This window comes from Muscardinus avellanarius, assembly GCF_963383645.1.
Source record: "Muscardinus avellanarius genome assembly, chromosome: 3".
In the NCBI taxonomy this organism is placed as follows: Eukaryota; Metazoa; Chordata; class Mammalia; order Rodentia; family Gliridae; genus Muscardinus; species Muscardinus avellanarius.
Genome location: NC_137788.1, coordinates 138086250 through 138112527, shown reverse-complemented (window position 1 = coordinate 138112527; position 26278 = coordinate 138086250). Strand labels below are relative to the sequence as shown.

Genomic DNA, 26278 nt, shown 5'->3' with positions numbered 1-26278 from the left:
GTATCCCAGAGTGTAGTTCCTCAAACACATAATTAGCCTCCTTCATCTTACTGTTTCAGCCCCTCTTACCATGTTCAAGGATTATCAGTTGGGCTCCAGCTTGTGTATTTCCAACATCATTCTCAGCAATGCACTGATAGAACCCTTCATCTGATTTCACCAGACCCAAAACTTGAAGATTATGTTCCTTCTAAGGAAGAAGAACATACATAAAATTTTATGACTTAATTAAAAGACACGAGCTCAAAATTTCAAGAATCTGTTCTCTTTGAGGAGAAACAAAACAAGTAAAATTTTAAGATTCAATTACTGAATACTACCTCCCTATTTACTATTAACTCAATTTTACATCAAGTATTGGAAACGTACTAGAACAGAACTGCTAGAACAGAATATATTGTTATTACCAATGAGCAGCCTAATACCTATGGTTTTGGAAAGTCATAATGTTCAAAAACGTATACCTTTGCTTGGAAAAATATCTGTCAAACAATATAGTATGACTATGGTTAAAGTCTGAATTTATGAATTTAAGGTACTATTTGCCTAAGATTATTTGTAATAGTGATAGCTTTAACAGATTAGACAAACATAAATTAAATGAAACAATAAATATATGAGCTTTCCTTAAACTATAAAACACTACATAAATGCCAATGTTGCTAAGGTATATAATAAATATGGTTTTTTAAAATGGTATAAAAATATTGATAAAAATGCTAATTCAACCATAACAGGTTGCTTAATGTTACTTATGAATTACTTTTTGCAACATGAGAGTATGCATTTAAAAATAGAAAATACATACCTACTAAGAATGAATTACTTCTATGACAAGCTTGTGTTGAGATATTAAGCCTTTAACAACTATAATTACTTCTGATCTTTTTTTATGTTATGTATGGATCTTAAGGTACGTCATTTATTAATGCTTATTATTGCTAAAACTTAAAACGATATTACTAGATAATATCTACTAAGCATTCAATGTATATATAAAATAAAAAGCAGCAATGGCTGAGAATTCTTAAATATACTTAATACTTTTCTGCATTTACTTAAAAATGTTTGATACATAAAAAAATAAGGTATATATAAATAGAGAAACACACTTTGAGTTTTATTTTCTTAAAGAATCTTTACTATTGTCACAACAATTGTTGGACACTGGGTCATCCTTACTTTGAAGAATGTGAACATCAGTATATGATTTTTGGTTAAAAAAAATTTTTTACAGTTTGTTATGTAATTAATTGATGCTTTTCAAAAGGATTATATTTTCATGCTTCATGGGACAGATAACTGCTTTTTGAATGATAGCTGGGAAAACACACACACACACACACACACACACACAATTTCCCAGAAAATGGTGGCAGCTATGTAAGAGTACCAGACTATTAGCGGGTACATGCATGTAATTCCAATACTTGGAAGGTTGAAATAGGAAGACTGGAAGATCACAGGTTTGAGGCCAGCCTCAGAAACTTAGCAAGACCTTCAATATGTTACCAAGACCCTATTTCAAATAAAGAGAGTTGAGAATGTAGCTTGGTAGTAGAATGCTTTTGGCTTCAATCCCCAATAGACCACACCCCCAAATTGTTGTTAGACTCTAAGCTAACTAGTTCAGTCACTGATTTGTTATGTGATCTCATATAAGCTAAGAAAGTACTTCTTGGATGAGATTTCTCATAAGTCTATGAAAAATTGGCATTCTATGCAAATTTTTCTGTAATTTTTCCTTCATTTTCAGGACATAAATTGATAAACATAAATGGATTTCTGGTGACAACACTGAAAACATTTAAATGTTTGAGAAGTAAGTGAAGTGATCTGAAAATACTTACTACAATCTTAAAGTAATCACTTGGGATAACCATATCCCCATTCTTGACCCACTTTACAGTTGGAGTTGGTTTCCCAGTCACTTCACACTCAAATACAATATCCATGGATTCATGAGCATATATATTAGCAGGTTGTTTCAGGAACTCAGGTGGGGCTTTAAAATAGAAAGGAAATAAAGATATTAATGAAAATAAGTATAGGTATTTACATTTTGATCAATTACAGATATAAATTACCAAAGTCATTCCTCACAGATATAGAAAAATAAGTCCTTAAATTCATTTGGAAAAAATTTTAAAAATAAAAAAAAAATAGTCAAAGTAGTTCTCAGCAACAAGAACTGTGGAAGAAGCATCACAATACCTGACTTCAAACCATACTACAAAACTAGTAATAAACACAGCATGGTAATGGCACAAAAACAGACACATCAACCAATGGAGCAGAATAGAAGACTCAATAACAAATCCACACACTTATAGCCAATTGACTTTTGACAAAGGGGCCAAAAGCATATATTGAAAAAAAAATGGCTTTTTCAACAAGTGGTGTTGATAAAACCGGTTAAACATATGCAGAAAAATGGAAAAAAAATCTCACTTTCCAAAACTTGGAAATCAGACCAAAGACTTTGCAGCTCCTTTAAGAGGTCTGACACTTCAACACACAGGTGCAAATAAAACTTTCTCAACAAAACCCCAAAGGCACAAAAAATTAAAAGGAGGATCAAAGCCGGGCGTGGTGGCACTTCTACTTCAAGTAAGAACCTAAATTTCCATTTTTAAAAGTACACACACACACACACACACACACACACACACACACAATTTTCCCCAATCTTTCTTTAGGGTACAAGTGGTAACCTGGTGTTTTTTTGCTTTTTGTTTTTTTCCTTTCTTTTCTACCTTCAAAGCCTACACCCTTGAGCAAAATAAGGGACTGACATACTTCCTGAGCACCTTAGAATGAGGCTTCTTCCACTAAGGCTGATAAGAAATTCTGGAAAACACAGCAAAATCCTCTTAAAGAATCTAATTAATATAATTCTAGTATGCACTTTTAGTAAATAGACTTCCAAAGATTATTACTAAAAAAAAAAATAGGGCTTATCATTTACTTTTCTCTTTCATGAATTAAAATATAATGCCTTTAAAATGTTCTCTGGATTTTAACTACTCTGCAGATAGTATTCACACCAATTAAATAAAATGTAAAAGCAGATGTTTGTGGTTGGGAAGATAAATTGATAATCAGAGAACAAATGAGTCAATTACCATAAGAAAATAAGTGTTGTAATGGAAGATTATGCATTTCCTTACCAAAGAGATAATTAAGCTTCAAATTCTCTGACAGTTCCCTATCCCTTCTAATGCTATCATTACAAGAACAATTTTAATTGGTAAATGTCCAAGCAGAATTTAATACTAAAACATATTATACTTGCAAAATTATTTTACCAGAACAAACACTTAATTCCATCACTGTTATATATTGCCACTCATTTCAAATAAAATATTGTAAGGCCCAAACTAATGTTTAAGGTTACTTTATTAAGCTGTGATTTGGAAAATAAGTTTTTTTCATTTACATTAACTCATAAATGTTGGGAGTTTCTGTTGTTTGATTTAAAATTTTTAAGCAGAAATTAGGTAGCAATATAATTTATCCATTCAGGTTAAACAGCACACTTGGTTTTCATAAGTTTCTTTTCTACATTTCAACAATGACTTAAAAAGTAAGAAAATAAAACCCAAAAAACCAAGCATTTAAATACACAGTCTGAAATCCTTCCAGGGTTTTTCTCTTTTTCTTTTTCTTTTTCTTTTCTTTTTTTTCCCTTTTCTCTCTCTCTCTCTCTCTCTCTCTCTCTCTCTCTCTCTCTCTTAGTACTAAGGATTAAAGTGGGGGGCATTCTACCTCCAAGCTGCACCCCCAGCCCTATTGTGTTCTATTGTGTTTTTTTTCTCTCACTAATTTGCAGAGAGCCTCACTAAGTAGCTGAGGCTGGCCTCGAACCTGCAATTCTCCTGTCTTAGCCTCCCAAATACTGGGATTACAAGCTTGTACCACAATGCCTAGCCCAAGGATTTTGTTTAATAGTTTATTAATAAGTCTGTTATAGGTACTAGCTCCATTAACAAAGCAAAAATTCATTAAAACCCTCCAACATTTCTTAAAATTTCTTTTTCAGTGAAGGTAAACTGACTCTCAATTTTCAGGAGAACCTCTATCCCTACATCTTCAGTTCCAGTCTCACTGCGTTTCTCTACTCCTCATTTCTCAATTTAGCTAACAAGAGAAGAGCTCATCCTTAAGGTCCTAATTAAAAGAATCTCTGTAAAGAAGCCTTGCCATTTCCAGAGGCCTCCATTTTCGCCATTCCTAGCCCCTCAATTCCTTAGTTATCAGGGAGGCATCACTGGCCTAAACCCAAACAGGTTCTCAAATCACATTAGTTGACTAGGTAGTTACTTGAATTCCAAAAATTCCACTAATCAGTACTATCAGAGAATAAGAATTATAAGAGGATTTTTCAAGAATTCTCAAGCTTCTCAAGGATTCACTGTTTTTTGTTTTTGTTTGTTTTGCAGTACTGGGGATGGAACCCAGGGACATTCTACCTCTGAGCTACACCTCCAGCCCTATTTTTTATTCTTTATTTTGAAACAGGTTCCATTGAATTGCAAAAGGCCTCACTAAGTAGCTGAGGCTGGCTTCAAACCTGCACAATCCTCCTGTCTCAACCTCCCAAATGCTGGGATTACAAGTGTGTGCCACTATGCCTGGCATTTAGCTGACCTATTGATGTTTCATGAAATAAATGTTTAAAGTATGGGATAGAAAGAGATGTGATGAGATGTGCCAGGAAACTTTTGTTTCAGAGATAGACATGCAGATCTATATACTGAATCATAGCAAAATGCATTTCTTACTATCTGTAGTAGTTTAAAATGTTTAAGAGTCACTGGAAGAGAATAAAGACATCACTGAAATGGGCTAATACTGAATAAAGAATACTTGACTAGGAGTTCTAGGTTTTAAATTTAGGCTTTCAAGTATATTTTGTGATTTGGGAGAAATTACTTTTCCTTAAAAGGATGTAAGACATAACAGATGTGACAATATTTTCTGGTTAAAAGAAAAGATATTTAAGGAATTTATCAGGCATATCCACATAATAAAAATATGGCAAAGTATGGATGATACTCTGAGAATACAATTAAAATTGCTTAATGTTATTTCTAGCATAATTAAATTTCTTGACAAGTCAAAAATGGCTTATAATTCCACTACCCTGTTCTAAATTTTTAAAATGCAGTTGCAACTATTTTCAGCTTCCCATGAAAAGGATTTGAAAGAAAAACATAATTTGGGAACTCTCAGAAGCTCTATCAATCAGTGAATTATACCTCTTCTATAGGGTTTTACAAGAGAAAGGGGAACTACATTTTGATCAGTATTAGTTGTAAGGTACCAAAACACACTTTATTAAATCTCTTTAAAGCTTCAAAAATATAAAACATATTAGCCGAGTGTGGTAGCTCACGCTGGTAATCCCAGCATTAGGGAGACTGAGAAAGGAGGGTCGCGGTTCGTGGACAGCCTCAGCTACTACTTAGTGAGCCCCTTTTCAACTCAGTGAGACCCTGTTTCAAAATAAAGAATAAAAAATAGGGATGAGGGTGTAGCTCGGATGTAGAATGCCCCTGGGTTCCATCCCCAGTACCGCAAAATAAATAAATACATACAAACATACATACACATACACATATACTTGTAAAGCATAATTGTTATATAAATATTGAAATCAACAATTATAGTCCCACTAAAAAGGGCTGAGAGCAATGGCTTTGGCCAATAAAATAACTTGCTTATATTTATTTTATCACTTTAACACACTGTATGATATGCTCTAGATTTTGTAGACCTGTATCTAGATTTTGTGACCTGTATCATAGGCAGGGCCAATAATGTATTTCACAAGTGTAGAAAGTTAAAAATCTCCAGGAATTCAGGGGAAATAACATTTTGGCAATTCAGTGATTAGATTTTGTAATTAGATTTGTTAAGTACCTATAATCAGATAAATACTATTATTATAGGAATTTGGGGAGGAGGACATACTGAGAACTAAACCCAGGGCCTCATGCATGCATATACAAGCACTCCACAACTGAACTATGTCCTCAGTCCCTTTTATTTTTATATTTTATATTAAGACAGGGTCTAACTAAGCTATCCAGGCTGGCCTCTAACTTGTGACCCTCCTGTCTCAGCCTCTTGAGTAGATGGAATTATGGCTGAGTGCCACCATATCCAGCAATGGTAATTCTTACGTCAACTTGACTGGGCCATGGGATACCCAGATAACTGGTTAAACATTATTTCTGTGCATCTGTGAGTTGTGCTTCCCAAAGAGAGGAGCATCTGAATTGGGAAGTAAAGCTCATGGCTCTCCCGGGTGTGTGTGGACATCATCTGATCCACTAAGAAACAAAAGGAGAGGAGGAGGATGGATTGGTTCTCTGCCTGTTTAAGGAGGTACAATCATCTCCCCCTGTACTCAGTACTCCTACTTCTTAAGCTTTTAGACTCAGACAGAAATCTACAGAATGAACTCTTCAGCTCAGGCCTTCCTACTAGACCACCAGCTTTCCTATGTCTCTGGGCTACAACAATGATGAGACTTGCCTTTGATTCTTTACATCTTTTGCTTTTCTATCTTCTTTGGTTTTATTTCTTTGGAGACCTTCAACTAAAAGACTATGCAAATTCAATTATTTACTACAGACATATATATTGTGAATTAGCAGTTTATGTAAGCAAAACTATTCAAAATCAATTTATAAATTACAGACATTTCATAGCCCATTTAATTTATTCCTTTGTTTCTTCAGGAAAATTTCAAATGGCTACAATAAAAATTTTCAAATCCTAAAATAATAAAAGTAAAATTATAAAGAACTAAAATTTATAATTTTTAATTATAATCTAATTATAAAGAACTACTTTTAAAGTCATGTAATTCACTGCTTGAAATTAAACCAGTATTTTAATTTCTCTATTGCTCATTTCTTTCAGGTATCAACAAATAGACAATTTTCTAACACAACACTCAACAAATTCTCATGACTAAATCAATGTTCTTTAAAAAATGTCTCACAAAGAAAGATACTAGAATCTCTAAGAAGCAGATAAAAAGGTACTCAATATCCCTAGTCATCAGAGAAATATAAACTAAAACCATATATACATACTGCTACAAACCCAACAGGATAACTAAAATTAAAAAAACCGACAACATCAACTACTGGCCAGGATGTAATCAGAACGCACATACACTACAGGCAAAGGTGTAAATTGGCCCAACCACTTTAGGGAAATGGTCTGGCATATACTATTCAGGAATTCAATTAAAAAAAAAACCAAATAGGCCGGGCGTGTTGGCGCACGCTTGTAATCCCCGCACTTGGGAGGCAGAGACAGGAGGATCGCGCAGGTTCGAAGCTAGCCGCACGCGCTGGCTTAGGAGACCCTGTTTCCAAATAAAAATGTAAAAATAGGTCTGGAGTGTAGCCCGGAGGTAGAAGGGCTTCCAGGAACCCCAGTACCACCAAAAACAAACAAACAAACAAACAAAAAAAAACTAAATAGTAATATATGAAACATTATGAATGAATCTCAAATATATTGTGCTTTGTAACAAAAACCTTATTTAAAAAAACCATGACTTTTTATACAAAGCTCTAGAAAAAGCAAAATTAATCAAGAGTGGAAAATATTAGAAGAATATATGCTTCTGGATATTAAGGAGTGGATGAGAAAGGCCACCTGTGAACATTCTGCAATCATGGTAACAGTCTATGTCTTTACAGGGGTCATATAGGAATGTACATTTGTAGGAATACATGAACAATACAAGATTTATGCATTTCACTAAAAATGCAAATATTAAAATACTAATTACAGGAATGCTGAAGTATCTGACTATATCAGAAAATTTTTTGAAATTTATCAAAAAAGACAAGATAAATTGATCAATAGAGTAATAGATATTTGACACAGTAATTAAAAGTAAAATGTCAGTTGAAGACTCAAAGTAGTAGGTGTTTGCTATAAAATCTCTTCAGCATTTTAGTTAAAAAAAAAACTTCCAAAAACAATTAGAAAATATTTTTTCTTAGGAAAAAGCATTCTTTATTACCTCTGCATTACTAGAAATTACAATGATTATTATTTTAAAAAGAAAAAAAACCCACCATTTTTTTGGGGGGGTGGTACTGGGGTTCCTGGAAACCCTTCTCCTGGCTACACTCCCAAACCTTTTTTATACATTTTTAAAAAAAAATTTGGAAACAGGGTCTCTTAAGCCAGCGTGGCTGGCTTTGAACCTGTGCAATCCTCCTGTCTCCGCCTCCCAAGCGCGGGGACTACAAGCGTGCACCACCACGCCTGGCTAAGCCTTACCATTTTGAAAAATTTTAGAAAAAAGAATAATACTATGTAAAATTAAAATGGTTAGTAAAAATCAGGATTTTCTCAAATGATTTGGTTTTGAAAACTGTACAGAACACCCAGATGATCCTGGTTATTTCTCAGGATTTCAAAATCCACACACCAAATTATGTCCAGGTAAACTGCCTCAAAACTATGAAAGAAAACAATTTAGCCCTGTGCTCATTATTATAGTTCTTTCACATAAAAATTTCTCGAAATTTTTATTCTCAAATTTTACCATATGCTGTATTTAGCATTCAGGTAAGTTTAAGGTGATCATGTTATACTGAAATAAGATACTCCTTTTCAGATCAGATGGAGTAAGATACCCTAAGTGTGTGTAAAGCAGGATTACTTGAAAGTAGCATCGATAAATAACTCAACAGTAGAGTAACTGAGGAAAAAATCTAAAATCAGAAAAAGTATTTTCACTAGGAGAAAATCATTCCAGTTCTCATTTTGGAGCTTCTGAGTTTAATTTTAATAAAAAAGGAGACACTGTACCTCTGAGCGACATCCCCAGTCTATTTATTTATTTATTTATTTATTTATTTATTTATTTATTTATTTTTGTGGTACTGGGGAATGGAACCCAGGGGCATTCTTCCTCCAAGCTACTCCCCCAGCCCTAATTCTTATTCTTTATTTGAGACAGGGTCTCACTGGGCTGCAAATGGCCTTGCTAAGTAGCTGAGGCTGTCCGCAAACCGAGATCCTCAAGTCTCAGCCTCCCAAATGCTGGGATTACAAAAGTGCGCCACCACACCTGGCTATTCTTTTTTTTTTTTTTTTTTTTTCCCCCTGGTGGTACTGGGGATGGAACCCTTCTACCTCCGGGCTACACTCCCAGACCTATTTTATATTTTATTTGGAAATAGGGTCTCTTAAGCCAGCAAGCCTACGCGATCCTCCTGTCTCTGCCTCCCAAGCATGGGGATTACAAGTGTGTGCCACCACGCCTGGCGGCATTATTCTTTATTTTTTGAAACAGGGTCTCACTGAGTTGCAAAGAGCCTTGCTAAGTAGCTGAGGCTGTCCGCAAACCAAGATCCTCAAGTCTCTGCCTCCCAAATGCGGGGATTATAAGCATGCCACCACATCCAGCCTTATCATGTTATTAATTCTATAATCTTTTTAATAAAAAGATAACTAAAAGAAAAAATTGAAAGTTTAAGAAATGTATTATATTTCATATGAAAATCTTATTAACAATATGACTAAAACTACTAAAGCTCTTCCTGGCATGGTCTTCTTGATCAAAGACAAGTGAATTTGATAGGCACCCTTTGAAGTAAATGAAATATAGTTCAATAAAACTAAGGTAATAAATATTATATGGAAGTCAATAAGGCTGGAATATATATCAGATTCAAGTAGATATGGCTCAAGTTAAGGAGTAGGAGAATGCGAGAAAGCTAATCAAGGAAAGCTTGAAATTCTGAGGTCAAGACAAATAACTTAAGAAGAAGAATGCCATGGATGATGGCCAAACTTTCACTCTCATATGAAATCCTTATGCTCATTAAATGAAGAATGAAGATTTACTAATACTTGGTCTCTTGGTTTCCTATTATAAGCAGGAGCTCAGCATGCATGTGTTGAGCAGAAGCAATGGGGCAGGACTAGCCTGGCTCACAGACCACAAAACACGGAGTCGAGGGTTATTTAAAGGTTGGTGGCATGGGACAAAATAAAAACAAGAAGTTATCTGAGATGTCAATCCGAATGATCCAAAAAGGAAGCAGAATCCAGATACGGAGGCAAAAAAAGAAAGAAAGCAGAATTAAGCAAAGAGTGTTTGGATAGTAAGAAAATATGCTTTGAACTCCAGAGACATTCCCTGCAGCACATTTACTGAATGCCTATATATTCAGTACTAGGCATAGTATTGACCATGTTCCTTACAACACCATTACAAAGAAGGCATTCTTATCCCCATTTCACAGTAAGGAAAATAAGGTTCACATAAACTGATTAATATTTCTTCTGTAAGGTGAAGTGCTGACCTCTTAGTGGTTTTATATCTGTACTGAGATATCCACTTATTTGTCCCACAGTTTCTAATTAATTAGGATCATTTTGCTAAGAAAATCACAATAAAGTTGTATTCTCCTTATATTGCATTTTGTCTAATGCACAAAGAGCATACAAGCAGAATCTTTAGGCATGGGAATGGCTTTTCTATGACATAACATTTTTTAAAAATCATGCATCTAGCCAGGCATGGTGACACACTCTTGTAATCTCAGAGGCTGAGACAGAACTGCAGGTTCTCAGACAGCTTCAGCTTCTTAGTCAGGCCCTCTACAACTTAGTGACACCCTGTTCCAAAAGAAAAAAAAGAAAAGAAAAAAAAAAAATAGAAGCCGGGCATGGTGGCACATGCTTGTAATCCTTAATCCCAGCATTCCGGAGGCTGAGACTGGAGAATCATGGTTTGCGGATAGCCTCAGCTACTTAGTGAGGCCCTTTGCAACTCAGTGAGACCTTGTTTCAAAATAAAGAATAAAAAAATAGGGCAGGGAGTGTAGCTCGGAGGTCAAATGCCCCTGGGTTCAATTCCCATTACTGAAAAAATGGATAGACAGATATAGATGGATGCCTGCATGCATGCAATTCAGGGTAGAGTGCCCCTGGGTTCTATCCCCAGTATATTTTAAAAAATGCACCTTCCATACAAATATAGGTTCTAACCTTACATCATATTTCACTTGATTTCACATGGATATCCCTGACCTGAGAAAGAGTACTTGAAAGTTCTTCCCTGAAAGTGATGATTAACCATAGTATTGCAGCTACTGTAGTTCAAAATAAGTTTACAAAGCTATCAGAAAATTATTTTTAGCTTGTAAATCGTGCAATTTATCTGAAAGCTAACATGACCACTGATACACTGAAAATCTAACCAACCCAAAATGATTCAGATTCCAATATAGGAATATACACAATTGCAAAGAATTTTCTAATTTATAATAACATCTTAAAAATGTAAAAACTTAATAAAAATTTTTAATATTCTGGACACAGACAATACACTCTTAAGAAAGTATTACAATCTACTCTCCAACATTTTATTCAGTGATGAAGAAAGCATGTTCTGGAGTCTTCAAATGTTGTCAATATGAAGCATCAGGCACTATCGTGGGTTCTAAGGATCAAAGGTGGACAAGGGCTAGTCTTTCCCAGAAGGAATTCACAAAGACAAAAACTAGGGGGTGGGAAGTACAAGTGTGATACATACACAATATATGTGCGCAATTAAAGAGTACTAATGAAGTGGGGAGAGGATGAATACTAGAGATGGGAGTAAGGTGGAGTCAGGGCTCCAAAGATTACTGAGGAAAGTCAAGCTCCAGGAATAGACAGAGTGACATTAGAGACAGCATAAGAAAAGAAATGCATGGTGTATATTAGCAGGTAGTGGTTGCCCTTGAACTTAGACCACCTTGAAAGGCAATGGCAAGCATGGACTCATTATCTCAGCACTCCAGTTCTCCCTTGTGCTTGGAGCTGGGAATATACATGACCTCTTCAAGACAAGTAAGCATCTAGTATTATGAAAATTACAGAGAGAAGGCTTCCAGAAGAAGATTTTTTTTTAAAGTTTCCAGCTAATTGTTTTGAGATAATTGTTAAAAGAAAATCAGAGGATATGACCCAATTTACACTTTTAACCTTATGACACAAAATCATAGCTCTCACATATTGCTTTGGAACCAATTTTTCCTCATTTAATACACCCAGTGTTTTATCTTGCCATGTTATCTTTTAAAATATGATTTTTTGATGCATAGTATTTTGACAGATAGACCATAACTTATTTAACCAATTGCCTGCTGGCCATTTAAGTGGTTTATAATTTTCTCCATTTAGTATGTATCCTTGCAATAAACATTAGCATGCATAAATCCTTGCACACATACCTGGTTATTTTAACAAATAATTAGAAATGCAATTACTGGTCAAAGGATGTGCCACTTTTTTGTTTGTTTGTTTGTTTGTTTGTTTGTTTTGTTTTCAGGTTTGGGGATGGAACCCAGGGGCATTTAACCTCTGAGCTACACCTCTTGCCCTATTTTTATTTTTTTTATTTTGAAACAGGATCTCACTAAGTTGTAGAGGGCCTCATTAAGTAGCTAACGCTGTCCAAGAACCACGATCCTCCAGTCTCAGCCTCCCAAATGCCCAGCAGGATGTGCCAGTTTTAAGAGTTGATCAGACTGCCAACTTGCCCTTCAAAATGGCAAATCAATTTGCACTAATATCAGCAGTGTATGAGAATCACCATTTTAGTGTAATTTTGCCAAAAGTGGGTCATTATTTTCAAGCTCTACCAGTAGAAAAAGTAGACTGTGCCCTGCCTTGAGTTATTTCATGTTGTATAGAGCAGCAAGTTTTTGACTCTTCCCTACCTGGTTACTCTATTTTGAGCTCAAGTGGAAGGCAAAATGATCTGGCATCTTGTCCATGCAAATACATAGCCACCAGATGTTAGATACACAGAAATTATCAAGAAGAACAACCACCAGCTACACAACACAATTATAAGACACAGACCGATAATGTATTTGTGCTAATAAATTACCATCTGTGAACTTACTGAATTAAATCAGAGGCAAATAGACACATGGAGTGATCAAGATTCTAACAGAGACTCTAGGCACAGGAACTTATCAGAAACACCAGACCAACAAATGATTGGTGCATTTTGAGTACATGTGGAAGGCAGAATGATCTGGCATCTTGTCAATCCAAATATATACCCACCAGATGTGGCACAACACTGACCTGTCACCTTATTACAGATACCAGATAATGGTTTACTCATCTCAACATCAAGTTTGCCAAGCAAGGAGAATTTCCAGCTCTCCTCAGACTTGAGCTAGTGGGACCCTCTGTTCTCCTGGTCCTTTGGTTTGACAGTTCACCCCTCATGTGAGAACCTGTGGTGAATGCATTTCTGTCAACTCTGTTTTTGCTTTTCCTTTTCCCTCTTTAAATTATGTGGACCCCGCCCCAAAACACACCCCTTCTTAGCCCTTCTGTAACCTCTGTGTTATTGTGAAGTATAATGTGTGATTTTAGTCATTGTGTGCGTGCGTGCGTGCGTGCGTGCGTGTGAAATCAAGAGTATTCAGTAAAGCTGACGAAACTGATGTAGCTGTGAATTTACTGATATTCAATACATCCTCTCAGCAACTCAGGTGGCTATAGAAGTTGAATCACAAGCTCAAAGCCACCCTGGGCAACTTAGCAAGATGCTGTCTCAAAATAAAAAAATAACAAAAGTTTGGGAAGGTAGCTCAGTGATAGAACACCTCTAGGTTTACTTTTTTCTGTCACAACCATTTTTATCTCATTCTTATAAGTAAACTATCTTTCCCTGTTTCAACTTAGGTATTCACCTTTTTTTTCAACTTAGGTATTCATCTTGTTCTTATTGTTTTATAAGTACCACCTATAACTTAAATAGTTGATGAATAACTAGAAGAGCTCAAAGACTGCAAACAAATGATAAGGAGGTAGAAACTGGTTTCTCGGATTTGATTACATGCATTGAAATACTGCACTGCACCTCAACTTAGGATTTGGCTGTGGAATATACCTCAGGAAAGCGTATGTGTTAGCCATGCAGAAATGTTCAGAGGTGAAATAATTGAATCAGGGATCTAACCCTATCAATGAATTATCCATCTGCCATATTAATGATTTCAGTGGATTTACTGGGTGTGTAGGGTGTAGTGGAGGAGGTAGGTCAGCAGGGACATGGCCTTGAGGACTATCACTGTCCCTTCTTCTCTCTCTGCTTCCCAGCTGCTGGGAGCTGAGAAGCCACCCTCTGCCATACTCTGCTGCCACGATATTCCTGCCTTAGAACTGGCAAAGCAGAGATGGAACCCCTGAAACCATGAGCCAAAGAAATCTTTCCCCCTCTAAGTTGTTTTTGTCATATATTTTGGCCATAGCAATGAAAAGCTAACTAATAGGAACAATAGTTGTGCACAACAGTACGTGTTAATTAAAAAAATTAAAAAAAGAAGTGATGATTACTGGATAGGCTGTCAAAGAATCTATTATTTAATCCTAGCTTTTTTTTTTTTTTTTTTTTTTACAGTACTGGGGATTGAGCCCAGAAGCATTCTACCTCCAAGCTATACCCCCAGCCCTATTTTTTGTTCTTTAATTTGAAACAGGGTCTCACTAAGTTGCAAAGGACCTTACTAAGTAGTTGAGGCTGGCTATGAACCGGATTCTCTTGTCTCAGCCTCCCAAGTACTGGGATTACAAGTGTGCGCCACCATGACTGGCTTAATCCTAACCTTATTATTCCCACAATCCTTCTCTTCCTTACAGCTAAACACTGGGTTTTAGCAGTAAAACCCAATTACTATCTGCTACCCTGTGCTAGTCAATTCAGTATCCATAGCCACAGGTGGCTATAAAACACTTCAAACATTACTAATCCAAATTTATATGTATTCTAAGGGACAAATACACACTGGGTTTTTAAATCTTAGTATACAAATAAACATAAAACATCTTAATTTTATATTGATTGAAATAATATTTTGCTTGTATTAGGTAAAATAAAATGTATTCTTTAAGTACAAAAGAAAAAATGACTCCAATGTTTCCAGCACAGGTGAACAAGTGGGCAATGATACCACTGAGATGCAGAAAATCAGAAGTAAAAGACGTTGAAGAAATGTGAAGTTCAGTTGTAGACATGTGAAGATTGAGATACCTGTGCAACACTAAAATGAAAAAAAATGTCTGAAGCTCAGCAAGGGGTTTGGTTTAGGAATTTAGGAATTATTTTTGCATGAGTTACAGCTGAAACCATGAGCATGTAGTATGAAAAGTCGTAGACTGATGATAGGACTTTAGAGAACACTAGTACTTCAAAATAAAATAAATAGAATAAAAGATGCCCATGAAGAAAAATATAAGGAATGGACAAAAAATAAAAATTAGAATCATAAAGTGTTATCCAGTCAAAGTCATGGAGCATCTTATGGAACAAAAAATAAAGATGAAGGGATTTGATGCACAGACTTTAAACAACAAATAAAGCTAAAAGTTTTTAGGCAGTAGAGATGGCAGTATATAGAGGAAAGCTCATTTTCAATGGTTTCCAGTTTTGTTTTGTTTTTGTAGCACTGGAGACTAAACTCAAGGCCTCCTGCATCCCACACAAATGTTGTACCACTGAGGTATACTCTCCAGACCCTGGCTTCAGTTGGCCAATGGAAAGCCTTAAAAAGCTAAGAAGGGTAATTAATACAAATAATCAAGCCCTGTTCGTTAACATAATATGCACAAGAATGTGTCAACTATGAACTCAACTTTCTAAGTAAGGATATTGGTCCATCTGCCTCCAGCCTCCAGAATAACCTTTAAGAAAGAGTTGTTTGTTTGTTTGTTTTGGTGGTGCTGGTGATGGGACCAGGAGCATTCTACCTTCAAGATATACCCCTAGCCCTATTTTGTATTCTTTATTTTGAAACAGGGACTCACTAAGTTGGAGAAGTCCTCACCATGTAGCTGAGCCTGACAGTGAACCCGGATACTCCTGTCTCAGTCTCCCAAGTACTGGAATTACAAAGGTGCACCACCACAACTGGCTCAGAAAAAGAGTTTTTAAAAATCCCGGTCTCTAGGTGAGTGCAGTGGAGCATGCCTCTAATCCCAGTACTTGGGAAGCTGAGACAAGAGGATTACTAGTAATGACAGCCTGGAAAACTTAGTGAGACCCTATCTCCAAATAAATAAAAAAGGTTAGGAGGAGTGTAACTCAAAGGTAGAACATTTCTGGGTTCAATCAGTAACACAATAGTAATAATAATAATAATAATAATCATCATCCTATTTCTTATATATGGAAGTCTATAAAAAAGAAGTTCCAGAGGAAACAATGAATAGCAAAGTAACAACAAATCATTCTAGTTCTCATATTTAACATTTTTAATACAGTTTATTCATTTATTCAACAATCATTTATTAATAATCTATGATAAAAAAATTAAGACCAGTCCCCATTGATAAGGACCACAATCTAATAGTAGTAGAAACAGGTATACAAATAAACCAGTGAAAAATACTACCATACTACTGGTAAGAAGCTATTTAAAGAGACCAATTATGCCTAGGGGTGAGGAACTGGTTAATAAAAGCTTCACAGGAAGTTGGGTGAAAATTGTGGTAGAAGGTGAGGGGTTTCCCTCTATATGCACTTTGGTGAAGATAACTGCATATTCATCCCAGGTTTGGGTGAAAAGTGCCAGAAGTTTATTTAATCCTTATAAGAACCCATTCAACTGTTAAAACACAGGTTAGGCAGTCACAGAGCTGTGCATCAGAGCTTAGACTTGTGTCCAGGCACACTTAGGTAGAGACTGCTCTTAATCCCTTCTCTGTGATGGCTCCCCAGTAAACAGGCTTTTCAACAAAGATTATGAAGGGCTTGACCATGCTTTGTACACAGCCATAAGGAGTTTGCCTTTTATCCTGAAAGTTCCAATATGCAAATACTGTTACTGATCATTACGTAGACACTTGCAGAAAAGGAGAGATGAATTTCTTAATGTAGCTAGAGGTAAGTAAAGAAGAGAAGTAAGAGAAGTAGAATATTATTAAGCTATGGCTTCAAGAAAGGTGGTAGAGTTGAGATAGGAGGATCACAGGTTCGCAGTAAGCCTTACTACTTAGGCCCACTGCAACTTAGTGAGACCCTGTTTCAAAATAAAGATAAAAAATAGGGCTGGGGGCGTAGCTTAGCAGTAGAATGCCCCCTGGATTCAATTCAATTCAATTCACTGCAAAAAAAAGGAAAAAAAAAGAAAAAAGAAAAAAGAAAGAAGAAAAAAAAGATGGCAGAGTTTTAAATTATAGTTATAGATTATAAGTATGGCAATGTCTAGAGGATGGATAATTTAAAATTTATCAATTTGTTCCATACAAACACAAATGGAAAAATTTCTTTTTGATTAGGGGGAAGGGAGATGTGTATCATAGACTATTATAACTGTTTCATGAGAAAAGAAAAAATTCCTACTTAAAAAACAACTCATGACCCATTTTAACTGTTATCAACAATCCAAGATGACAGGAAATACATACTGGGCTAATTCACGTCACAGCATGTGTAGAAATCCCAAGAGTTAATGAAAAGATAATAAATTTGAAATATTAAACAGATGAAGAATGAACCTATAACCTTTTCAGCATTAACAGTCACTATGGCATTTCCTATAGCTATAACTTTTTTAAAAAAAATAACAAACCAGACAAGTATGACTGTATTTATATCTCTCCAATTATTTCTCATAAACTACTTCTCCTATGGGGGGGGGGCAAAACACTTTCAGCTCAAAACAGTTATCCAAATAGGTTTTCATATGTAATGACTTCTCTATAAACAACAACAAAAAAGAGATCTCATGGCACACATCCACAATTCAGCTTGAACTAGTTCCCTCAGATTCAGAAACAGAATGGTAATCCACCAGAAGCCCAGCTAATAACACTCAGGCATTACTCTGCCCTTCTCGAAAAGCAATCACTATCTAGACTTCTAAAACTACATACTAGTTTTGCCTGTTTTTAAACTTCATAAAATGGGGACTGAATGTAGGGCATTCTAGGCATTCTAACTCTGAGCTACACTCCCAGCCCTAAGTTGCAGAAGGCCTAAGTAGCTGAGGCTCATCGCAAACCTGTGATCCTCCTGTCTCAGCCTCCCAATTATTGGGATTACAAGCATGCACCACTATGCCCAGCTCATTGAGGTTTTAATTTGGATTTTCCTGATGATTAGTGATACTGAACTTTTTTTTTTTTTCATTTACCTGTTGGCTATTTCTGTGACTTCTTCTGAAAAAGTGTCTTTTCAAGTTTTTGCCTGTTTTTTAATTAAGCTGTTTTCTTGTTCTTGGGTTCTTTATTTTGGATATTAACCCTTATCAGATCTACAATTTGCAAATACACTCTCCCATTCTTTCCTCTTCACTCTGTTGTTTCCTGTGCTATGTAGAAGTTTTCTCAGTTCTATGTAATACTGTCTATATTTGTTTCTGTTGCCTCTTCTTTTGGAATTCATATCCAAAAATAATTTTTCTAAGGTCACTGTCAAGATGCTTTAAGTAATTTTATTTATTTTTTAAAATTTTTTTTATTAGTGCTGGGCATGGTGGCGCACGCTTGTAATCCCAGCATTCAGGAGGCTGAGACTGGAGGATCGCAGTTTGCAGAGAGCCTCAGCTACTTAGTGAGGCCCTCTACAGCTCAGTGAGACCCGGTTTCAAAATAAAGAATAAAAAATAGGGCAGGGAGTGTAGCTCGGAGGTCAAATGCCCCTGGGTTCCATCTCGATACCCAAACAAAAAAAAATGTATTAGTGCATTGTATTCATACATCATAATGGGGTTAAAAAAAAAAACTGTGTATACATACATGCACACATTGCCCATTTAGCCCTTACCCAATTCCCACCCCATTCCCTCCCCATCCCTCCTTCCCATGCTTGGCTTAATGGTTGACTTCGATATGTTTAAATACATTGTGTACTTTAGAGAATTTCTTTCTTCCACTCTCCCATCCCCTCAATTAGGTTGTCTTGTTTACTCCTCTATAGGATTTCCTTTTTCATCTAGAGTTCCTCCTATGACCCATTTCTCCTTAGCTTTCACATATTTGGGAAAGCACCCAGTTTCTTTCTTTCTTTCTTTCTTTCTTTCTTTCTTTCTTTCTTTCTTTCTTTCTTTTTTTTTTTTTTTTTACTAATCTCCCTTAGCATAATGTCCTCCAGTTCCTTCCATTTCCCTGAGAATTATGTAATTGTGATTTCTGGGATTTTTAATGGCTGAGTAAAATTCCATTGTGTACATATTCCACAGTTTTGTAATCCATTCATCTGTTGATGGACATCCTGGCTGGTTCCATAGTTTGGCTATGGTGAATTGTGCAGCTATGAACATAGATACACATGCATTAGTTTGGCAGTTTGGTCTCCTTTCTTTTGGGTAGATACCCAGAAGAGGTATTGCTGGATCAAATGGTAGATTTGTTCCCATTCTTCTGAGGTTCCTCCATACTGTTTTCCAAAGTGGTTACACTAACTTGCAATCCCACCAACAATGTTTTAGAGTTCCCATTTCTCCACATCCTCACCAGCATTTGTTGTTGTGTTTGAATGATTGCCATTCTAGGTAGAGTTAGGTGAAATCTCAGGGTAGTTTTGACTTGCATCCCTCTGATTGCCAATGATGTTGAGCATTTTTTCATGCATTTATTGGCCATTTGAATTTCTTCTTTCATGAAGTGTCTATTTAGTTCGTTGCCCATTTTTTAAATTGGATTTTTTTTTTTTTTTTTAGTGTTGGGTTTCTTGAGTTCTCTGTGTATTTTAGTTATTAGTCCGCTATCAGAGGAGTAAGTGGCAAAAATCTTCTCCCATTCTGTTGGCTCTCGGATGAGGTTCTTGACAGTTTCCTTTGCTGAACAGAAGCTCTTCAGTTTCATGTAATCCCACGTATTGATTCCCCTTTTAGTTTGTTGTGCCTTTGGGATCATGTTGAGAAAGTTTTTACCTGTGCCTATGTGTTGCAGTGTTGGACCTATGCCTTCTTCAAGAAGCTTCAAGGTCTCTGGTCTAATTTTCAAGTCTCTGATCCATCTTGAATTGACTCTTGTGCAGGGTGAGAAAGTGGGATTAATTTACAACTTTCTGCATATGGATAACCAGTTTGGCCAACACCATTTGTTGAACAGGCTATCTTTTTTCCAGTGTATGTTTTTGTCCCTTTGTTAAAATTCAATTGGCTGTAAGTGTGTGGATTTGATTCTGGGTCTTCTATTCTGCTCCACTGGTCTATGTATCTGTTTTTGTGGCAGTACCATGCTGTTTTTTGTTTTGTTTTGTTTTGTTTTTACAATGGCTTTGTAGTATAGTTTAAAGCCAGGTATTGTGATTCCTCCGGCAAGGTTTTTGTTGCTGAGAACTACTTTGGCTATTCTGGGATTTTTGTTGTTCCAAAGGAATTTAAGGACTGATTTTTCTATGTCTGTAAGGAATAATCTAATCTGTAGATCGCATTTGGAAGTATGGCCATCTTAATGATATTTATTCTGCCTATCCATGAGCATGGAAGATTTTTCCATCTTCTAAGACCTTCGATTTCTTTTTTCAATGTTTTATAATTTTCTTTATAGAGGCCTTATACCTCATTAAATTTATTTTTTAAGTATTTTATTTTTTTGTGGGAAATCCTGAGTGGAAGTGCTTTCTGATTTTTTCAGTGGATTTATAGTTGGTGTACAGAAAAGCTTCTGATTTTTTGAGAATGATTTTGTATCCAGACACTTTGCTGAATTTGTTGATCAGCTCTATAAGCCTTTTGGTTGAGTTTGTTGGGTTTTCTAAATACAGTATCATTCCATTTGCAAATAGAGAAAGTTTGAGTTCTTCTTTGACTATTTTGTACTCCTCTGATGATTTCCTTTTCTTACCTTATTGCTCTGGCTAGAGTCTCTACTACTATATTGAAGAGAAGTGGTGATAATGGACATCCTTGTCTTGTTCCTGTTTTTAGGGGGAATTCTCAAAGTTTTTCCACATTTAATATGATGTTGGCAGTGGGCTTATTGTAGATTGCCTTTATGATGTTGAGATATGTTCCTTCTATTCCAATTCTCTGCAGTGTTTTTTATCATAAATGGATGTTGGATTTTAGCAAATGCTTTCTCAGCATCTATTAAAAAGATCATGTGATTTTTGTCTTTGATTCTGTTTATATGATGAATTACATGGATTGATTTTCATATGTTGAACCAGCCTTGCATCCCTGGGATGAACCCTACCTGGTCATGGTATATGATTTTTTTTTAATGTGGTTTTGCTGCATGTTGCTAGTATTTTGTTTAGTAGTTTTGCATCGAAGTTCATCAAAGATATAGGCCTGTAGTTTTCCTTCTTTGAACTGTCTTTATTCGGTTTGGGTATTAGTATGATATTGGTTTCAAAGAATGTATTTGAAAAAGTCCTGTTTTTTCTATTTCACGAAATAGTTTGAGGAGTATTGGGGTTAGCTCTTCTATAAAGGTTTTATAGAATTTACTTGGGAAATCATCTGGTCCTGGGCTTTTCTTTGATGGTAAGCTCTTTATTGCTGTTTCAATCTCTTTGATTGTTATTGATTGGTTTAATCTTGACTCAGTTTAGGAAGGTTGTATTTATCTAGGAAGTTGTTAATTTCCTCCAGATTTTCCATTTTGTTGGAGTATAGTTTTTCAAAGTAGTTTCTGATAATCCTCTGGATTTCTACACTCTCAGAGTAATGTCTCCTTTTTCATCTCATCTTCATAATTTCTGTTGATTCTCTTTTCTTTTTAGTTAGGTTGGCCAGTAGTTAATCTATCTTGTTAATTTTTTCTAGAAACCAGCTTTTGGTTTTGTTAATTTTCTATATTTTTTATTCTCTACTTTGTTAATTTCTGCTCTGGTTTTAATAATTTCTTGTCTTCTACTAGTTTTGGGGTTAGATTGTTCCTGTTTTTCACGGGCTTTGAGGTGCGTCGTTAGGTTATTTATTTGAAGATTTTCTGTTTTTCTTATGTGAGCTCTCAGTGCTATAAAATTTCCTCTTAATGCTGCCTTCAAAGTGTCCCAGAGGCTTTGATATGTTGTATCTCTATTTTCATTTGTTTCTAGAAATCTTGATTTCACCTCTTACATCTTCTATGACCCATTTTTTCATTCAGAAATGTGGTGTTCATTCTCCACATGTTTATGTTGTTTCTCTGGGTCTTCTTATAGTTGATTTCTAGTTTCATTCCATTATGGTCTGAAAAGATGTACAGGGAAGTAGGTAACATTTTTTGAATTTGCTAGTGCTCTTTTTTTGTGGCCCTAAATGTGATCTATTTTCGAGAAGGTTCCGTGAGCAGCTGAGAAAAATGTTAAACTCCACTGTAGTTGAGTGAAATATTCTATATGTGTCCAACAAGTCCATTTGATTAATGGTATTCTTCGGGTCTGAGGCATCTTTACTGACCTTTTATCTCGAAGATTGATCTAATGGTGTGAGAGGTGTGTTGAAGTCTCCCAGTATTATTGTATCCGGATTTATTTGTGACTTAATGTCACTAAGTTTGTTTTATTAAAGTAGCTACACCTATGTTTGGGATATAGATGTTGATTATTGTTATTTCCTTTTGCTGGATTGTTCCTTTTACCAGTAATATATGAATTTCTTTGTCTCTTCTAATAAACTTGGGCTTGAAGTCTAACTTGTCTGATATCATAGTTACTACTTCTGCTTACCTTTGAGTTCCATTAGCATGAATTACCTTGCTCCAGCCCTTTACCTTAAGTTTGTTACTATCTTTACTTGTAAGGTGTGTTTCTTGCAAGCAGCAGATAGATGGATTCTGGTTTTTAATCCATTTAATCTGTTTTTTAATGCCACTTTATGTCTTTTTATTGGGGAGTTGAGGCCATTTACATTCAGTGTGATTATTGAGAGACGATTTTTAATTCCTAACATGTTAAGCTTTTATTTATGTTTGAAATACTGTTTATTCTTCTTTGCTTAGTTGTCTGCTGGATGGAAATTCTTGTTTCTCTGATTCTGGCGTATATTACCTATTTCTTCTTTGTAGTTAATCTCTGAGTATTTTCTCTACCGCTGGTTTTGAAGACATAAATTCCTTTGGTTTCTGTTTGTTATGGAAGCTTTTTATTTCCCCATCTATTTGAAAGGTAGTTTTGCTGGGTAGGAAAGTTTTGGCTGGAAGTTGTTTTCTTTCAGAGTTTGGAATATGTTACTCCAGGCCCTTCTGGCTTTCATGACTTGGTTTGGGAAGTCTGGAGTGATTCTAATTGATTTGCCTCTGAATGTCACTTGGCCTTTTGTTTTTGTTGCCTTTAAGATTCTCTGCTTGGCTTCTACATTGGTCATTTTGACTATTATGTGGCATGGGGAACCTCTTCTCTGATATTGTGCAAAGAGAGTTCTATACGTTTCCAGAACCTGTGTGTTGAGCTTTTGCTCTATGTTTGGAAAATTTTCTGCTATTACTTATTTTAAGAGATTATTGATCCCTTTGGTTTCACCTTTTCCCTTTTCTATTCCGATCATTCTTAGGTTAGCTCTCTTAAAATGGGCCCATATTTCTTCAATGTCCAATTCCTGATGTCATTTTTTTCCCTAAGTTATAAACTATGCGTTTGTTTTTGGAGTGATCATCTTCTAGGAGCGAGATTCTATTCTCCATGTGGTCTAGTAATTGATGCCTTTACTTCAATGATTGCATCCTTTATTTCTTTCAGACTCTAAATTCTTTTTGAGAGTCCTGTATTATTTCTACAGTTACATTCCTGATTTGACCTTCTGGAGGTCTCTGCATTTCTGTGTTATCAGGTTCTGATATTGTAGGGTTGTTGGAGCTCATTGCTCTATTGTTGTTCCTCCTTCCCACGATTTCTGAACTTTGTGCCTTCTCTTTGTTCTTCTCTGGGTCACCACGTCTTCACGTATGGTACTCTACATCTCTGGGGTTTGTGGTAAACTCAGCTGCCACTACTTCTTTACTGGGTTGTATCACTAAGTCTCAGGCCCAGGGAGTTAATCCAGGCTGCGCAAGACCCTGGGGTTGGTTGTTTTCCCACGGGGAGCTGCTACTAGGGTGTGGCATCTCTGCCACCACTACTCCTTCACTGGGTTGAACTGCAGTATCTCAGACCCAGGGAGTTTATCAAAGCTGTGCAAGTCCCTGGGGGTGCAGCACTAGAAATTCTCCTGTTGGGGGCCGCAATTTCACTTACATTTTTGGTACGCGCTGACCTTGAGCTCTCCAGGTGTGGTGAACTCACCGCCACTGCTGGCAATATGGTGCTGCTGCCAAATCCTCGGCTGCGAGGCTGGCATATTTCTTTTCTGGTTTTGAGCTCTGCTCTGAATACCTGGAGGGCGTGATGAGCTTGGCCGCTGAAATTTTAAATGGTCTCTGCGCTGAAAGAACTGCTGAGTTACAACCAACTGATCTGCAGCTACTCACTTCAGTTCCTTGTTTACCTTTTCCTCTCTGGAGCCTGGTGCTGTGAGGCAAGATGGAGCCAGCGCAGCGCCCAAGTGGGCTGGTTTATTTTCTGCTTTCTGGTTGTTCTTTTAGACATCTTTTTCTCTGTCCCTTGTATTTATAGTTTTTTTTTTTTTATCTCTATTGATAGTGTCTTCTGGCTATGTAAAGTGCTGATTTTGTAGCAATAGAGATCGAGTGTTAGCAGGACTTGTCAATGCTGCTTTTCTCAGTCGCCATCTTCCTGGAAGTCTCAAGACGCTTTTCCCCTATGTTTTCTTTTAGTAGTTTTGGTTCAGGATTTAAGTCTTTATTCATATTGAGTTGATTTCATATATGATATATGGATCCTAAATTTATTCTTCCATATGTTGCTACCTACTTTTTTCCTAGCACTATTTATTGAACAGAATATCCTTTCCAATTGTATTTTCTTTGTAAAAAGAGAAGCAGGAGGAATCTATAGGCATTTTATTTTATTTTATTTTATTTTATTTTATTTTATTTTTGCGAGTCTGGGGGTGGGACCCAGGGGCATTTGACCTCCGAGCTATACCCCTGCCTCAGATTTGTATACTCTACTGATCCAAATCACTCCAAGATCACCCAGATTTAAGAACATGAAGCTGGGTGTGGTGGTGCACGCTTGTACTTAGTGAGGCCCTTTGCAACTCAGTGAGATCCTGTTTCAAAAAGTAAAGTATAAAAAACATGGCTGGGGGTGTAGCTCGGAGGTAGAATACCCCCTGGGTTTCATCCTCAATACCGCAAAACAACCAACAACACCAAAAAAGAACATGAGACACAGACACCATCATCCATTAAGATGGTGAAATATTGGGAGGCTGTTTTAGAACTCTCATATCTATTTCGGCATTTCCGGGATTTTCTACTTCTTATTTGAAACACATATACTAAAAGTGTTTTCAGCATGTTTCTGTATAGCAAACCTCAGGTCTTACATGAGTTTTTATTATGCCTTACATTTGGAATGCATACTAATCTTGGGCAGATTCAAAGTTCTTTTCCTTTAACACTCTGCATATGCCCTTTCTCAGTCTAAACTGGTCTACAAGTCTTGGGTGGGGCTGGGGAGTGCTGATGATTAAACCCATAGGCATTCTATCTCTGAGCTACAACCCCAGCCCTTTCTGTTATTTTTCACTCTGAAACAGAGTCTTGCAAGGTTGTTGAGCATCTCACTAAGTTGCTGAGGCTGGTCTTGAATCTGCAATCATTCTGTCTCAGCTTTCCAAATACGGGAATTACAGGCGTGGACTACCATGCACAGCTTGCAAGTCTTTTAATTTTGAAAAATTTATCTTATTGTTTCTTCAAATAGTTCCCCTCCATCTATGGGAACTACCTCCTCTAAGATTCCTATTTATGTACATAGCCTTTCTACATCTTTTCAAACTTCTCAGGTTTTACTCTATGTACTCCATCACTTAAAGCTATATTCTCAGAGAATTCCTCAATGTCACCTTCCAACCTGTAAGTTTGTTCATCAAACTGTATACCTTCAACTATCATCTAGATTTCTAGTTTTACTATTTTTCTTTCTTTTTTTTTTCCTCTCTCTTTTTTGTTTTTGGTGGTACTGGGGTTTCTGGAAACCCTTCTACCTCCGGGCTACACCAAACCTATTTTATACTTTTTTATTTGCAAACAGGGTCTCTTAAGCCAGCATATGGCTGGCTTCGAACCTGTACGATCCTCCTGTCTCAGCCTCCCATGTGTGGGGATTACAAGCGTGCGCCACCACACCCAGCCTGTTTTACTATTTTTCATACCTAATACTTCTACTTGTTTCAATTTTTGTTTTTCTGTTCTTGCTTCATATTGCTCATAT

The 26278-nt window shown here is 36.2% G+C and overlaps 1 protein-coding gene across 1 annotated transcript in view; it reads right to left on the bottom strand.

Annotated features, from left to right (window-relative positions):
* The window catches only part of NEO1 (neogenin 1), a gene marked incomplete at both ends in the record, with an annotated part of 194557 nt that overhangs the window by 91292 nt on the left and 76987 nt on the right, over positions 1-26278 (bottom strand). The window contains 2 exons of the mRNA XM_080692886.1: positions 70-190; positions 1851-2005. Of these exons, the coding sequence (XP_080549012.1) occupies positions 70-190; positions 1851-2005 (276 nt within the window). The remainder of the gene's footprint in view (positions 1-69; positions 191-1850; positions 2006-26278) is intronic.